The sequence below is a fragment of the Rana temporaria genome, chromosome 8, assembly GCF_905171775.1.
Source record: "Rana temporaria chromosome 8, aRanTem1.1, whole genome shotgun sequence".
Taxonomy (NCBI): Eukaryota; Metazoa; Chordata; class Amphibia; order Anura; family Ranidae; genus Rana; species Rana temporaria.
In genome coordinates, this window is record NC_053496.1 from 106,502,898 (window position 1) to 106,520,122 (window position 17,225).

Below are 17,225 nucleotides of genomic sequence, written 5' to 3' on the forward strand. Positions count from 1 at the left end.
TCCTTCTGAAGCCATATTCTTCTTCCTTCTTGCTGGAGCCAATCACGGCAAGTGATGTATTCTATTAATGAATACAAAACCTGCTTGGATTGGCAGAGGCTGTAACATTATCAGCCTGCGCCTCTCTGACTCTCAAAGCCAATCCGTGCAGGCTACTGTATGATCGGCAGAGGTTGTTACTCCAATCCAAGCAGGCTCTGTATTCATTTGAATACATCGCTCACCGGGATTGGCTAAGCGGTATATACTGTATGTAGCTGAAGCTACATACAGTATTACCGCACATTCAGCAGGCATCCGAGCAGCTGACCCGGCGTATAAGACGACCCCTGCTTTTTGACCAGTTTTTTTAAGTGTAAAAGGTAGTCTTATACGCCAGCAAATACAGTACTTATTGGCTCTACAGACAATCCAGTGTGGTCTCCAGTGGCTGATGCTGTGTTGCGGGAGAGAACAGACAACGGCTGGGAAATGCCTGGGATGTGACTTCACCCATAGACTTACAATGGGGCTTCTGTTGTCGGCTGCCTCTCCTGCACATGTCTACAATGAAGGCCTCTTGAGCCCCTTAGGGAAAGAGAGCCTTGACTGATGGGGACATGGCCAGGTACAGGACAAGGTGGTGGTCATCCAAGGATTGGTTGTTAGGGGGGATGGGATGGGCCAGAGCTCGGGTATAAGTGTTGCCCCAGGGAAGTCTGGGTCTTTCAAGAAACGTGTTTGAGAGAGCTGGCCACCCTTCCACCCCTTTTTTCGATGGTATGTCACAGCTTGCTGCAGTTTCTTGACCTTGCCAGCATAAAATGGCTGTAATGGGGCATTCCCTTGATGGAAATCGGAAGTAGGCGGCCTGTCCAGCACTTATGGTAAGGTAAGCCCCCCCCCTTTTTTTTGTGTGCTCACAGTACAACTGTGACTGGCACTGGTTGAAAAGTGTTCACATGTTATGTTTGGTTTTTAATAAAGCTGTGGCCTTGCCCTTTCCAACTTAATGGTTGTAAGTGTGTTTATTTAATAGGGTGAGGGGGCAAGGGGGAAGGTTTTTCTATACATCTAGGTTACAGTTAATTGTACAGGGGCTCATTGCGCCTGAGCAGTCAAGTGAAGCTGCCCCTGGAAGCTCAGCCAGTACAACAATTTTAGCTTTACAGGGCTAGATAGATTAATCTTTGAATGTGGCATATAGTAGGGTTAGAGCTAAATTGTTTTACATTTTGTTACTTTATCTTTGATTAGGTGATTTTATTTTGTTTTTTTGACTGGAGTTCTGCTATAGGAGACTTTTTAAAGTCTGTTAACAGCTTGTTTAAAGTGGCAGTCAGCACTCTCATAAAAAGGTATGCGGTTAACAATCCCATTGTGGATCTGCATAGTACTTTAAAAGCTTTAACAAAGCTTGCTGAAAACCATGCAAAGGCTTTGTAAATGTTTTATTTTTTTACAGGTACTTATATAATGCTGTTAATTTACGCAGTGCTTTGAAAAAGTATTCATACCCCTTGACATGTTCCACATTTTGTCATATTACAACCAAAAACGTAAATGTATTTTATTGAGATTTTATGTGCAAGACCAAAACAAAGTGGCACATAATTGTGAAGCAGAAGAAAAATAAATGATTTTCATTTTTTTTTTTTTTACAAATAAGTATCTGAAAAGTGTGGCATGCATTTTTATTCAGCCCTCCTGAGTGAATACTTTGCAGAACCACCTTTCGCTGCAATTATAGCAAGTCCTTTTGGGGATGTCATCTAGAGAGTGACATTTTTGCCCACTCCTTATTGCAAAATAGCTCAAGCTCTGTCAGATTGGAAGGAGAGCGTCCGTGAACAGCAATTTTCAAGTATTGCCACACATTCTCAATTGGATTTAGGTCTGGATTTTGACTGGGCCATTCTAACACATGTATATGCTTTGATCTAAACCATTCATTGTAGCTCTGACTGTATGTTTTGGGTTGTTGTCCTGTTCTAAGGTGAACCTCCAGCACAGTCTCAAGCCTTTCGCAGACTCTAAGGCCGGGTACACACGGACAAACATGTATGGTGAAAGCGGTCCCTGTCGGACCGTTTTCACCATACATGTCTGCCAGAGGGCTTCTGTACGATGGTTGTACACACCATCGTACAGAAGTCCGCGCGTAAACAATACGCGGGGCGTGTCCGCGGTGTCGCCGCGTCGATGACGCGGTGTCGCCGCGACAATGACGCAGCGACGTGGGCGGCCCGCCTTTAAAATGCTTCCACGCATGCGTCGAAGTCATTCGACGCATGCGAGGGACGGCGGGCGCCTGGACATGTACGGTAGGTCTGTACTGACGACCATACATGTCCGAGCGGGCAGGATTCCAGCGGACTGTTTTAAAACAAGTCCAGGAATATTTGTCCGCTGGGAAAAGGCCCGGCGGGCAAATGTTTGCTGGAATTCGGCCCGCTCGCGCCCACACACGACCAAACATGTCTGCTGAAACTGGCCTGCGGACCAGTTTCAGCAGACATGTTTGGTCGTGAGTACGGGGCCTAACAGGTGTTTTTCTAAGATTGCCCTGTATTTGGCTCCATCCATCTTCCCATCAACTTTGACCAGCTTCCCTGTCCCTGCTGAAGAAAAGACTCCCCACAACATGATGCTGCAACCAGTATGTTTCACGGTGGGAATGGTGCGTTCAGGGTGATTTGCAGTGTTCGTTTTTCGCCACGCATATCGTTTTGCTTTTAGGCCAGAAAGTTACATTTTGGTCTTATCTGAGCAGAGCACCTTCTTCCACATGTTTGCTGTGTCATGGCTTCTCACAAACTGCAAACAAGATTGCTTTTGGCTTTCTTTAAACAATGGCTTTCTTCTTGCCAGTCACAGATTTGTGGAGAGCACGACTAATAGTTGTCCTGTGGACAGATTATCCCGCCTGAGCTGTGGATCTCAGCATCTCCTGCAGAGTTACCATGGGCCTCCTGGCTGCTTGTCTGATTAATGCTCTCCTTGCCCGGTCTGTCGGTTTAGGTGGATGGCCATGTGTTGGTAGGTTTTCAGTTGTGTGTACCCTTTCCATTTTTGGATGATGGATTGAACAGTGCTCCATGAGATGTTCAAAGTGTGGGATAATTTGTTATAACCTAACCATGCCTTAAACTTCTCCACAACGTTATCCCTGCCCTGTCTGGTGTGTTCATTGCATTCATGATGCTGTTTGTTTACTAAGGTTCTCTAAAAAAAACTCTAAAGGCTTCACAGAGCAGCTGAATTTATACTGAGATTCAATTACACACAGGTGGACTCCATTTACTAATTAGGTGACTTCTGAAGGCAATTGGATCCTATAGATTTCAGTTAGGGGTATCAGGGTAAAGGGGGCTGATTACAAATGCACCCCACACTTTTCACATATTTATTTGTAAAAAAATGTGAAAATCATTTATCATTTTTCTTTCACTTTACAATTATGTGCCACTTTGTGTTGGTCTATCACGTAAGATACATTTACATTTTTTGGTTGTAACATGACAAAATGTGGAAAATTTCAAGGGGTATGAATACTTTTTTAAGGCACTGTATATATTGTACTTTAACATCAGTCCCTGCCCTCAAGGAGCTTACACTCTAATGTCCCTAACTCACATTCATACACATATACTAGTGCCAATTTAAACAGGAGCCAATTAGCCTCCAAGAAAGACTTTGGAGTAGTGGGAGGAAACTCACGCAGGCAAGGGGAGAACATGCAGACTCCAGGCAGGTAGTGCTGTGATTGGGATGGGAACCGCCGACCCTGGTGCTGCTAGGCATTAGTGCTAACCACTTAGCAACTGTGCCGCCCATACACTCATGTACAAGCTAAAGCGTATGTAAGCAAGGCCTAAAGAGACTGCACAACAGGGTCTTTTTGGCTGATAAAAATCTTCAACTTGGCCATCTAACATGTTATCAATGTGAAAAGGAAAACAGATCACATAATATTAATATCCAATAATTCAATAAAGAAAAAAAACTATTTGTTAACATCTTGGACATAATAGAATGTATATGCAAAACCATTGTGCATTAGCTTTAATTTTTCTAAACCTGCAGATCATTGTCCCCCTTTATTTTCTATATATGTAGAGATGAATACATTTTTAAAAATCCACCTAATTGTAATCGTGAAATCTAGGTGATTGCACGTGAGAGGAAACCTGTGTCGAGACAAACAATGAGCTGTCATTGCTAACTTTGCTTTCTGTAAATGACAGCTTCTGTTCTGTTTCCCAGCCATAATAAAGATAAACTAGATTGTCATACTTTCTGAGTTACCGAACATAAGGAAGTCAACAGCAGCACCCTACATAATCCTCGCACACAAGTTTCTTGAATTCTGATCCTGCTTGATTGCCTTGTTTTTTTCGAATGTATAACAGTAGGCAGAGCTATAACTGTCATGTGTGACTATGCAGTCTTCAAGAACTCCAGGTTTTCACACACTTTACAAGCTGGCCCAACCGAACTATGACCCTCACTAACCTGTGAGGCTTCTGGATATGCTGTATATACTGTATGTAGTTAAGGCTACATACAGCATACTGCACTGTGTTTCGGGTGTGGCCGAGACTTCCTGTCTCCTACCTGGAACAAACACAGCAGTGGCGCTCAGCCATTCAGAGTAAGCAACGTATTCTATCAATGAATACAAAGCTGAATCCAAAGCATTGGCCAAGTCAGAGAGGTGGGCTGATGATGACTCAGAGGAAGCTTTGTATTTATTGATAGATTACATCACTTCCTTTGAATGGCTGAGCGCCGCTGTTGTAGACTCTCCTGTGTTCTGGGTATGAGACAGGAAGTCTCCACTCGCAACACAGTGTGGTATGCTGTATGAAGCCTCAGCTATATATAGTTTATACCGCACATCCTCACACAGATAGTGATGGACAGTTTGTTTGGGCCAGCTTGTGTGAAAACCTGGAGTTATTCTTCAAGTGTATGTATACTCAATTTTCTATTTTTTTCATTTTGTTTTCTTTAGCATAGTGTAGGAAAGGATTAGGAACCTTGATAAGTTTTTATTACAGCCTGTCCTCCCATGGCAGATTCCACCTCTCTATATGTCTTGGCCACCATTTGTACCCAGACAGAAAGTGATTAGAAGTCTGAAATGTTACAGTTGTCACTGTGGGATTCCCATAACTTTGTAAAGATTTCCTCTAACTTCCTGTAGTGTCTCTGGTATAAGAAGTATGGGAAGACTGGGCAAAGGTAAGAGGGGGGGGAGTACCAATAAGCAGGGCCATCTTTAATATTGATTGGACCCTGGGCAAACATTTTCTAGGGCTCACCCCCATCCATCATTACACAGTACCCATCCCCCATACTTTCCTCATCATTACACAAGACCCCCTCTCCCATACTACCCCCATCATTACACAAGACTTCCTCCCCCATACTATCCCTGTCATTTCACAAGACTCCTTCCTCCCATACTACCCCCATTATTATACAGGACCCCTTTCCCATACTACCCCCATCATAACACCCCCTCCTCTCCTTCCATGGACCTCTGAAATGCCTCGACCCCCCAGCGTCCTCACATTGTTAGTGTGCAAAGGATGTTAGGCAAATCCCAGGCACACCCCGTCAAACCCTCAGGAGAATATGTTTTTTAGTGGGCTGATGGTCTGCAGCTTGTCAGAAATGGTGAAGGAGAGGGGTCAGTGTAACTGTGCCCCGAGACTGACAGGTGCTCTCCCTAGAGAAGGGTTACCTTACCAAGCCGGCCAATTGCAGGCTGCAGACATATCATCAGACATATCATCTTCTTAGTGATAGCCAAATCCCCTTGTCAACTATTTGCAGGTAACACAGGCTCAAAGGGCAGCTGTTTTGGGCCCCACAACAATGACTGGGCCTGGTTCAGATGCCTATTCTGGGATAGCAGCCCTGGTTGAAGATACTTTATCATTCATGCATCAAAAAAAGCTGAATCCACAGTATGTGACACATGCTGGGCATTATGATCTAGCTACTCCCTTTTCAGCCCTGTTTTTAAAACGATTGACAGAGGGAAGTCTTCAAGCACTCACATCTTTGCTGCTCCAAGATGTTATATGACCAATGTTGAGAGCCACAAAGGAAGCTGATGCTGGAAGACACGAAAAGGTGTCATAAACCATCCTATCACCATGCCTACCAATCACTAAGAAACCATGGCACACTTTACCTAGATCACAGGAAACCATCCCTACCATGAAAAGACGAAGTTTTGAATAAACATAAAAGCTTTTAACATAACATACAATCTTCTACAGAGATTCAACTTCAGTGTATTTAGGTTTGCATCCTTGCAATTTTAAATGAAAACTGCACTTTAAGTAAATGTGTTATTATAATAGAAAAGTCCCTTTTCAAATAAAACATGGGTTAAGTACTTTAGCCCCAATTCTATGTAGAAGTGAAAATTATTTATGGAGTAATTTCAAAGTGCTCTCAATGGCTCTAGCACATCACCCACACAATATAATACAAAACACATAACTGAAAGAGAGAGTTCATGAAAATACATTCATGTAAGTTGTATTTATCGGATAAATCTCATGTATGTAAGAAAGTCATGTAATTGTGCAAAGTTTTTCTTTATTTCGAACATGACTTTAGAAAAATATAAGTGACCTTCGTAGATAAAGGATCTAGTGATTTTAGAAGATTATTTTGAAGTTTTATTTCTGGTGAACAGATAGATGCTTGCACAAGCTGATCATTATGACAGCCATCAATTCAGTATAAAAAAGCAACAGCGGGAATCTCAACCTGAGCTTTTTTGCTGCAGTGGAAGTTAAATGCTGTACATAATGTTCTCTTCTGTGAATAATTTGCGTTGGCAGAATGAATCTAAGGACCCCACCAAGATTACCCAGGAAAAAAAACACAAAAATAGATCAATCCAGATCTACAAATAAATGTTCTAGAAACAATCATATCACATTGGTTTCTCTTATTTGCAATTATTGCTTGCAAAGTTTCAAAGTACCTTAGAGCAGATGGCTATAGAATGTTTTTTGTGAAATGAGTCTATGTTCATACAATGAAACCACCAATATTACAACAGTCCCCATAAGAGAATAAGAGAACATCTATATTTCCATCAAAAAGGCCTTGGGTCTGTTTGGTTTTAGAAAAGTCACAGCTTTGTTTTCGAACAATTCTGCTCATTTTTCTTTTATAGGTTGATATACCTTCAATTGTGCTGTAACTTGAAAAAGAATGCTGTCTACTTTATCACCACAATCAGCACGAGATTAATATGTGCACTTAAGTGTACGCAGCTTGCATTTTAGATTGAGACAAATTTGAGTTCCTTCACATCTCCTTCTAAGCCAAGTCAAGCTGCTTTTTTATTTCCCATTAATTTGTATGGAGAACAAAAACAGTTATGTACACTTACCCTTACAACACCTGTGAAAAGTATGGACTCGCCACTCTTTAAAAATGTTCATTGAATTGTTTAATTGTGTAGAAAAAAAACTACCGTAATCACAGACATGCCTCAAAACTATTTTATTCAACATTCCAACCTTCTGGCTTTAAGAAACGCTTAACAAAATAAAAAAAGAAAACTGGAGTTAGTTGCAGTTTTTACATATCAAGCAGAGGAAAAAAATCTGGAATCACTCAATTCTGAGGAAAATATTATGGAATCGCCATGTATTTTGCAGTTCTTAAACCATTCATTGCATCAGATTACAACCTGAAAAATGATGTCATCATCATCATCAAACATCCTTTCAATTGATGGAATAAGAAAAGTGTCCAAAATCTCAATATAAACTTGTGCATTTATTGAAGATTTAATGACTGTCAACTCCCCTGTACCTGACAAATTAAATGGGAAGGTTGTTAAAGGGAAGCATACTGGTAAACCAAGGAAGACATCAAAGTGTCAAGTTAGAAAACTTAAAGCAATATGCCTTAAAAACAGAAAATGCACAATAAAACAAATGAGGAACAAATGGTCAGAAACTGGAGTCAATGTATTTGACCGGACTGTACCGCGTACACACGACCGTTTTTAATGTCATGGAAAAAACCTATGTTTTTCTCGACATGATTCTTGTCAAGCCTGCCTTGCATACACACGATCGTGGAAAAAAAAATGCTTGAGCATAGCGTGGTGACGTACAACACGTACGGCGGCACTATAAAGGGGAAGTCCCATTCGGATGGCGCCACCCTTGGGGCTGCTTTTGCCAATTTCGTGTTACTAAAAGTTTGGTGAAAAATGATTTGTGCTTTTCAGTCTGTTACAGCAAGACGAATGTGCTATCTTCATTACAAACACTAGTTTTACCAGAACGAGCACTCCCGTCTCATAACTTGCTTCTAAGCATGCACATTTTTTCCCCGTCGTTAAAGCCTACACACGACCATTTTTCACGACGTGAAAAACGACGAGAAAAATTAGAGCATGTTCTAAATTTTTAATGCCCATTTTTCACGACGAGAAAAATGCTCTGGAGCCTACACACGGTCGTTTTTAATGACCAATTTAAAAAATGGCATTTTCTCTTCATGAAAAATGGTCGTGTGTGCGCGACATAAGACATTGCCTAAAGGAAATGGGATTTACATACAGAAAAGCAAGGTTACAGTGGGCTGAAGAAAAGCAATTATGGACTGTGGATGACTGGATGAAAGTAATATTTAGCAATGAATTACTAGTCCGAATTGGGCAGGGTGTTGATGCTGGAACTTTTGTTTGGTGCCGTTCCAATGAAATGTATGAAGATGACTGCCTGAAGAAAACATGCAAATTTCCACAATCATTGATGATATGGGGTTGTATGTCAGGTAAAGGTTCTGGGGAGATGACAGTCATTAAATCTTCAATAAATGAACAAGTTTATATTGAGATTTTGGACACTTTTTCTATTCCATCAATTGAAAGGATGTTTAGTGATGACATCATTTTTCAGGATGTAATCTGATGCAGATGTTTTTTTTTTTTAGAACTGCAAAGTACATGATGATGTACATGGTGATTCCATAATATTTTCCACTGAATTGATTGATTCCATATTTTTTTCTTCTGCTTGATCTGAATGAACAGTTGCGACTGACTATATATTTTTTTTTTTTAGTTTTTCTTAAAGCCAGAAAGTTGGATTGTTAAACTAAAATAGTTTTGAGGCCTGTCTGTAATTAGTTTAAATTTTTTTACATAATTGAATTAACATTTTCAAGAGTGGTGATTCCATACTTTTCGCCAGGGGTTGTATATACAGGAAAACCTTGGTTTGAGAGTAACTTGGTTTGAGAGCGTTTTACAAGACAAGCAAAATGTTTTAATACATTTTGCCTTGATATACAAGCTATGTCTTGATATAAGAGTAGAGTCGTGTCACAACTGAGTATAAAAAAAGAAGAGAGGAGCCTCTAAGTGTAGCAATCTGGTTACATTTAATGAATGTACAACATTTAGAAACTTATTGCTACACTTAGAGGTGCCTCTCTTCTCTTTTATACCCTGTAAAAAAAATGCTTTGATATACAAGTGCTCTGGATTACAAGCATGTTTCTGGAACGAATTATGCTTGCTTGCAAACCAAGGTTTTACGGTAGCAGTATTCAGTTGAATGCTCTGCTCACTGTACAGCAGGCACGTCAAGTTCAAATAAGAAGGTAGGCCATATGGAGTGAAATTTATTTTTAAGGGGCCACACCTTAATAAGTCCTAAAATAATGACCTGCAAATTGACATGAGCAAAACAGTTTTATTGCCAGAAGAACCTTCAGGGCCTTATTCAATTTAAATGATTAATCCACGGAGGGGTGCAAAGAAGGCAAGTGAGGGTTGCACAGACTCCAAAAAACACCAGCTTTACATGCTGTACTGCGATTTACAGCTGGAATCCAGCGTTACCTAATCATATGAAAGTTCATTCACTGAACAGATGGAAAATATGAAGGACCCTTCACCGCCTCCAGTGTGGAAGGAGAAAAAAGGCAAGCGGATGCAAGCACGCTGAGAACCGCGGAATTATCCACATCATGATGACTGTTTTTTACTACTTACTTGTAAGTGAACTACAATAAATTTACATTTTTTTTTTTACCATACGGCTTCAGTATCTTGCTGTCTTGCTTTTCTTTCCATTGTTTTGGGCAATGCTAAATTGGTGAGGGTAATAACCTAACTGACCTAACCCTGACTTTGGAAAAAGATTGGATCCCTTGAGGCCCCGTACACACGACCAAACATGTATGCTGAAACTGGTCCGCGGGCCTGTTTCAGCATACATGTTTGGACGTGTGTAGGCGCGAGCGGGCCGAATTCCAGCAAACATTTGCCCGCCGGGCCTTTTCCCAGCGGGCAAATATTCCTGGACGTGTTTTAAAACCGTCCGCTGGAATCCTGCCCGCTCGGACATGTACGGTCGTCAGTACAGACCTACCGTACATGTCCGAGCGCCCGCCGTCCCTCGCATGCGTCGAATGACTTTGACGCATGCGTGGAAGCCTTTAAATGGCAGGCCCGCCCACGTCGCCGCGTCATCGTCGCGGCGACGACGCGGACACGCCCCGCGTAGTGTTTACGCGCGGACTTCTGTACGATGGTTAGTACAACCATCGTACAGAAGCCCTCTGGCAGGCATGTACGGTGAAAACAGTCCGACGGACCGGTTTCACCGTACATGTTTGCTCGTGAGTACCCGGCCTTAGGCTTCTTTATATTGTCTGGAGAGTGACAGCACATTTCCAATGATTTAATGCTCATTTTAAATCAATTTCTGGTAAGCAGATTGGACACACCTGGGTGTTGAGTGCTTTTTTTCTCCTTGCACACTGGAGGCGGTGAAGGGTCCTTCATATTTTCCATCTCTTCAGTGAATTAACTTTCATATGTGATTAAGCTCTGCATTTTGGACTATATTTTTACTTTGTTTGGTGATCAACGGACTGTGCTGGCTGCTTTTATATATTACATTTTTATTTATTTTGATTTAGCGCCGATACCCACCTACTCTCATTTTTTGTGTTACCTAATCACAGCCTATCCACTGTGTTTATAGCAGACAGTCCAGTTATGTTCATCTACAGCTTTAGGTGCAACTTTTAATCTTGGGAGACCAAAAAAAATGTCCTGCTACAAATCACTAATGTAGCTAGTGATTAAGGGAATTGTTTTATGTGTTTAAACTAGTGCTGTCAGTTAAACGTGTTATTAACGGCGTTAACACAAACCCATGTTAACGCCGTCAATTTTTTTATCGTGCGATTAACGTTCGGGGGTTATACCGGGATGATGCCTGCAGCCGCAGGCATCATCCCGGTACCGTTGTTTAGAGCGGGCGATCGGCTATCCAAACATAACAACTGATGCGGCTAAAAGCCGCTCGGTTGTTATGCCGGAGGAGCGGGAGGGGACATCCCCCCCTCCCGCCGCCTTTCGCCGCTCTGACCGGGCCTCCCGTCCCACCGGGAGACCCGATCCTCCATCCGCCACGTTCTGTGTTCAGGCGGAGACTGACACTAAGCCGTAAACGGCTTTGATTCAGTCTCCGCATTGAAACCACGGAAGCGGCGTCATGACGTCACTTCCGGGTTTCTCGGCTGCCAATGGCGCCGGATTTAAAAAAGTACACAGTATTCAGAATCGTCGTTTTCGGCGATCTGAATACTTTGAAGTGCAAAGGAGGGCTCGGAGGTCTTTTAGACCCCGATCCCTCCATAAAGAGTACCTGTCACCACCTATTGCTGTCACAAGGGATGTTTACATTCCTTGTGACAGCAATAAAAGTGATCAAAATGTAAAAAAATAAAAAAACACAATTTAATATTATAAAAAAAACAAAAAAAATAAGAAAACAGAAAAAAAATGTTTTAAAGGGTGAACCTCCTTAATCGCGCGATTAATCGTGAGTTAACTATGACATTAATGCGATTAATCGCGATTAGAAATTTTAATCGCTTGACTGCACTAGTTCAAACACATTGTGGTATACTTTAAGGAGAAAAAGTATACAATCATTTAAGTGAGTGATTTTTGAGATATGATCTCCTACTATAGTAGGAGTATGGGGTACATTGTACCCCTACCCATTCACCCTGCAAAAAAGGCAATGTGGTGCAAATAAAAACAAAAAACAGTTTTGACAAGTCCTTTATTAATCTTGCTCCGGTCTTCTTCCTTAGGGTTTCTCTGCCGATTACCTAAACCTCCTCTGATGCTGTTTTCCGTCTTTGTGCCAGCTCCGCTCGCTGACGGTTCTTCAACAGCAATAGGGCATGGCCATCCAGTGATGTCACGATGAGACCATGCCTTATGTGATTTTACAAGGGGCGGGGTCTTTAGGTGATTTTAATCAGATGGCCACACCCCATTGCTATATAAGATTCAGCAAAGAGCGGAGCTGGCACAAAGACAGGAGACAGCATCGGAGGAGGACCAGGTCAGCGGCAAAGTAGACAGCAGCGGCAGAGTAGACAAGATAAATATCACAGAAGAAAGAAAACCGGAGGAAGAACACTGGAAGGGTGAATGGGTACAATGTACCCCATACTCATTTGCATGGGGGGGGTGGGATCTGGATGTGATGAACCTGGATATTTCATGCATTTGCCCTGTGGTTTATATAGAAGCAGCTATGAGCTTAATTGCTTATTGACATCACTAAACTAGTCTCAAAATACCAACCAAGTCATTCTCTTTGTTCATCTCAAGACCTCTTGCTCTCTAGCTCCCTTTTCACCTCCTCCCATGCTCACCTCCAGGACTTCTCCAGAGCCTCTCCCATCCTCTGGAACTCCCTACCCCAATTTGTCTGACTCTCCTACTCTATTCAACTTTCATACGATCCCTGAAAACTCATCTCTTCAGAGAGGCCTATCTGGTCCCCACCTAACAACTGTACATTTGTTTTCTCCATCAGCCAATCCCCCACAGTTATTACCTTTTGAATCTCTTGACCCTCCCTCTTAGATTGTAAGCTTTGATGAGCAGGGTCCTCTGATTCCTGCTGTATTAAACTGTATTGTAATTGTACTGTTTTCCCTTATGTTGTAAAGCGCTGTGTAAACTGTCGGCACTATATAAATCCTGCATAATATGTAAAAAATTACAAAAATATACCATCTGTTCCCATCATTACAAGTTAAGTGTCTAATATGTATTAATAATTCAAAGATTACAGAATAGCATACCTGGAGGACTATTTTCCCTAAGTCGTATACTAACACTCTGTGGGCTAAAGATGGGTCTGTTGTCATTGGCATCCAATATTGTTAAGACTAGTGAAGCTGTGTTATTTAACTTTCCAATATCTTCTGCCACAAGTGTTAAATTCAGCACAGGAACAGAGAAAGCTTCTCTGTCTAAATTCCTCCCTGCTTTCACAGCCACAACACCTAAAAGACAATAAAATTATCAATGACACTTGCAAAATCAAAAAATCAAATATGCAAAACAATTACACATTTAGGGCCAGATTCACAAAGAGATACGACGGTGTATCTCCTGATACGCCGTCGTATCTCTGACTTAGGCCCGTCGTATCTATGCGACTGATTCATAGAATCAGTTACGCATAGATATGCCTAAGATCCGACAGGTGTAACTGTGTTACACCGTCGGATCTTAACTGCAATTTAAAAAAAGGCAGCGGGGGGCATTCTCGCTGATTTACGTTGAGAAATATGTAAATCAGCGAGATACGCCAATTCACGAACGTACGTGGGCCCGACGCAGTGTTGTTACGACGTTTACGTAGCGGTTTTCCCGGCGTATACTTACCCCTGCTTCTATGAGGCGCAGCCAATGTTAAGTATAGCCGTCGTTCCCGCGTCGACTTTTTTTTTTTTACGTCGTTTGCGTACGCCGATTCTCTAACCCGCTCGTCGCAAGTTAGGCTCACGCCGAAACCACTGACGTCCTAGCGACGTCAGTGGGAGCAATGCACGCCGGTAAAAAACGCGGACGCGGACGACGCATGCGCATTTAAATTGGCGCGGGGTCGAGCCTGATTTAAATAGTACACTCCCCCTAGCCGCGGAATTTGAATTCCGCCGGGGGATTTACGATCCGCCGCCGCAAGTTTGGAGGTAAGTGTTTTGTGAATTACCCACTTGCCTCTCAAACTTGCGCTGGCGGATCTTAAATCACATAGATCATGCGGATCTAAAGATCCGCTGATCTATGTGAATCTAGCCCTTAATATTATTATACACATATCTAATATAATGAATAAATAGTAAAGCCCAACACTACTCATAAAAAACATTTATTTAGTAAAACAGACTGATAACCTTCCGTCGTATTTAAAAACATCCCCTAAGACCCAGTAAAATATCGTATTAGGTGGTCTTATTGGCCTGCATAAAACCTTTTCTCCTATTTACTATGAAGATGTTAGTGATTTAGCAATGAGAGCTTATATTTATCAAAAACTCCATTACTTTGCATACCTCAGGAACTATCTCCTAGACCTCTGCTACGGTAAGATATTCCTCAAAATAAGGTATCCTGGGGTATAAGCTTGCAATTACCTCATTCATGGGTACAATGGCATTTTTGTCGGCATGGCCTAAATAGGTTCATAAAATGTAGCAAATATAAAGAAGAATGAGGAAACATGAAACCATCATGTCACCGTAATGAAACTGTGTATGTATTGCCAAAACGTATTACTTTTTCTGGTGACAACTGTAAAATCTTGAATTTCCCATCACCTTCTATCCCAGTGAAAATGGCCACAAAAACAAATGGAGTAAGTGAATTTTCCAAATGGGGGAAAAAAAAAAAGAAAACCTGACAAGGGTCCTGAAGTTTCTATATTCCATCCAAAACTAGAAAAAATATGTTTTGGTTATATTACCAATTTAGCTTTACAGGGTATTAAAAAGCTACAGTATATTCAGTTTAACAAAAAAATACTATTTCAAGGAAAGCACTACACGTTTTATCCGTATGTACCACATCCTTCCATTTAAATAGCGTGATGAAATTTCCTCCAAACAGAAAAAAACGAATAGGACTTTTATAATACCACACTTTTTTTTTTATATATAAAAAAAAAATTCTAATTTAACCAAACAAAATCAAACATTTAATAGAGGACAGTGTGTACAGTATTTGTACATGTTACTGAGTGCTGATATTACTATTTCTCATGAGCGTATCACCCATGATATATATCATGGGTGATACTTTCTTATGAGAAATATTCCTATTAATGGGGGGAATTTCATCATGCAATCTTTGGTTTACATTTTTCTGCATCAGACACATTTAGGGAAAGAGCATATTAACGGTATGGTGCCTTTAAGTGCCACCAAAAAATATAAATTAAAGTGAGTCATACCTGTGCTGGTGTTTATGGTAAACAAATCCATCTGGTTACCAAGATGTCGATATGAAACCACAGCATTTACTCCTAAGTCATTGTCTATAGCTAGAATAGGACCATTGAGGACAATGATGGATGTTCCTAGATTAAACATGAGAGTCAGAAATCTTAAAATGTATTTGTTAATGCCTTTCTAATGATAACCTTCTCCCAGATCCCTACCCCTTTCCCAACATATTGCACAACTTTTTATGACAAACATGAGCAAATGAATGAGACAAGATGAGGCCAAGTGACACATGTTTAGCGATGGCTCAGGCTGTTGCAGCCCTAGCAGACTGAATAGACCCTCATAGTCCTAAAATCCTGAAGGAAAGAAAAGGCACAGTGGTTAGCTTGTCTATACACGAGGCATCTGTAAGACAATATCATAGTTAAATACTAATGACAATTATAGCCACAGTCATTTGGGCCTTCATAGTACAAGTCTGAATATTGAAACAACAACATTAGAATGCTTCCTAAAACCTTAGTTAGGCCCCTTACTCACTGATCTCCTGCGGTTTCCGCTCTTGGAAAAAATGCTCTAAAGGAAACTGGTGTGAAAAAGGGCCAAGGAGTTGACTACAAAACTACATATACTGTCTCAAATTTTTTTTTTTTAATTCATGTGTTGTGTACGAATTCTTTTTAATAAAACTGATAATATAAAAAGTATTGTACTCACATTATTAAAATAAGATTAGTGTTCCCATGACACTGAACAATGTCTAGCTTAAGTATCACCTCCCAAGCCTGGTCACATACTAAAGGGTAAGGGTTGTCATGGAACCACTCCTGAGCCCGCCTAAATAACTCATATTCCACCTCAGATAGCGTAGAGGATCTCCACAGCTTTTGCTAGAATGCTATACCTGATGACAACATGTTTCAATAATTGACTACCTTTCTAAGACTACAGGGTGGCAGTTAACATAGAAAACCTGTATACTCTTAAAATCCAAACAAAACATACCAGCAAAGTAATAAATTGTGATAACACAAAAGTAGAAGAATGTTTGTGGTAAAAATGGCCTGTGTCCCCTACCTCCTCTTAGTTCTGATGCTGCTCTTTAATAAATTGACAATTCTGGGAGTGTCAAGAGGCCTGCACCCCCCTCCATGTGTCGTGGTTCTTTTCTACAACCCCTACATCACTGTTGAATGCTGTTGTGATGCAGGGGTTGGAGGAAGGAAGCATGGTAAGTTGTGTGGGAACCAGAAAGTTGGCATGGGGAACACCAGGAAGAGCCAGCAGGAGCAGCAGACTAAAGCCTTGTACACACGATCGGATTTTCCGATGGGAATTGTGTGATGACAGGCTGTTGGCGCAAAATCCGACCATTTGTATGCTGCATTGGACAATTGTTGTCGGATTTTCAGCGGACAAATGTTGGATTGCATGCTTTAAAATTTTCTGCTAACAATGGTCTGTTGTCGGATTTTCCGAGCGTGTGTACACAAGTCTGTCGTACAAACACACATGCTCGGAAGCAATGCTCACCAAACACAACATTAGCAGAAGGTGCCCAAAGGGTGGCGCTAAAGAGCTGAAAAAACATATTGTTTCGTGTTTGTTGGTCGGCAATTGTGTGTCGTTTGTATGCAAGACAAGTTCATGGCCAACGCCCTTCGGACAAAAGTCATACGCTTTGTCCGTGGAAAATCCGATTGTGTGTACGAGGCTTTAGTGTGTATACTGTATCACATGGATAAGAACTACTGTGGACAGCAGGGAAGTGTGGCAGGCCCACAAAATGGCCGTGATGATGTCATGTGTGATAAAGATGGGCGTGGTTATGCTGTTTGTTGGGGTTTGACAAAGGTGGCTACACCCTGAAATGCATAACCACACATGACATCCTCACGGCCATTTTGTGG

General features: G+C 41.4%; 1 protein-coding gene across 2 annotated transcripts in view; it reads right to left on the minus strand.

The window, feature by feature from the left end:
- The window catches only part of LOC120908952 (cadherin-23-like), a 169,275-nt gene that overhangs the window by 96,383 nt on the left and 55,667 nt on the right, over positions 1–17,225 (minus strand). For both annotated transcript variants that reach the window (XM_040320484.1, XM_040320485.1), the window contains exons 8-9: positions 15,321–15,446; positions 13,165–13,368 (exon numbers count right to left, since the gene is read on the minus strand). In XM_040320484.1, coding sequence (XP_040176418.1) covers positions 13,165–13,368; positions 15,321–15,446 — 330 coding nt within the window. The remainder of the gene's footprint in view (positions 1–13,164; positions 13,369–15,320; positions 15,447–17,225) is intronic.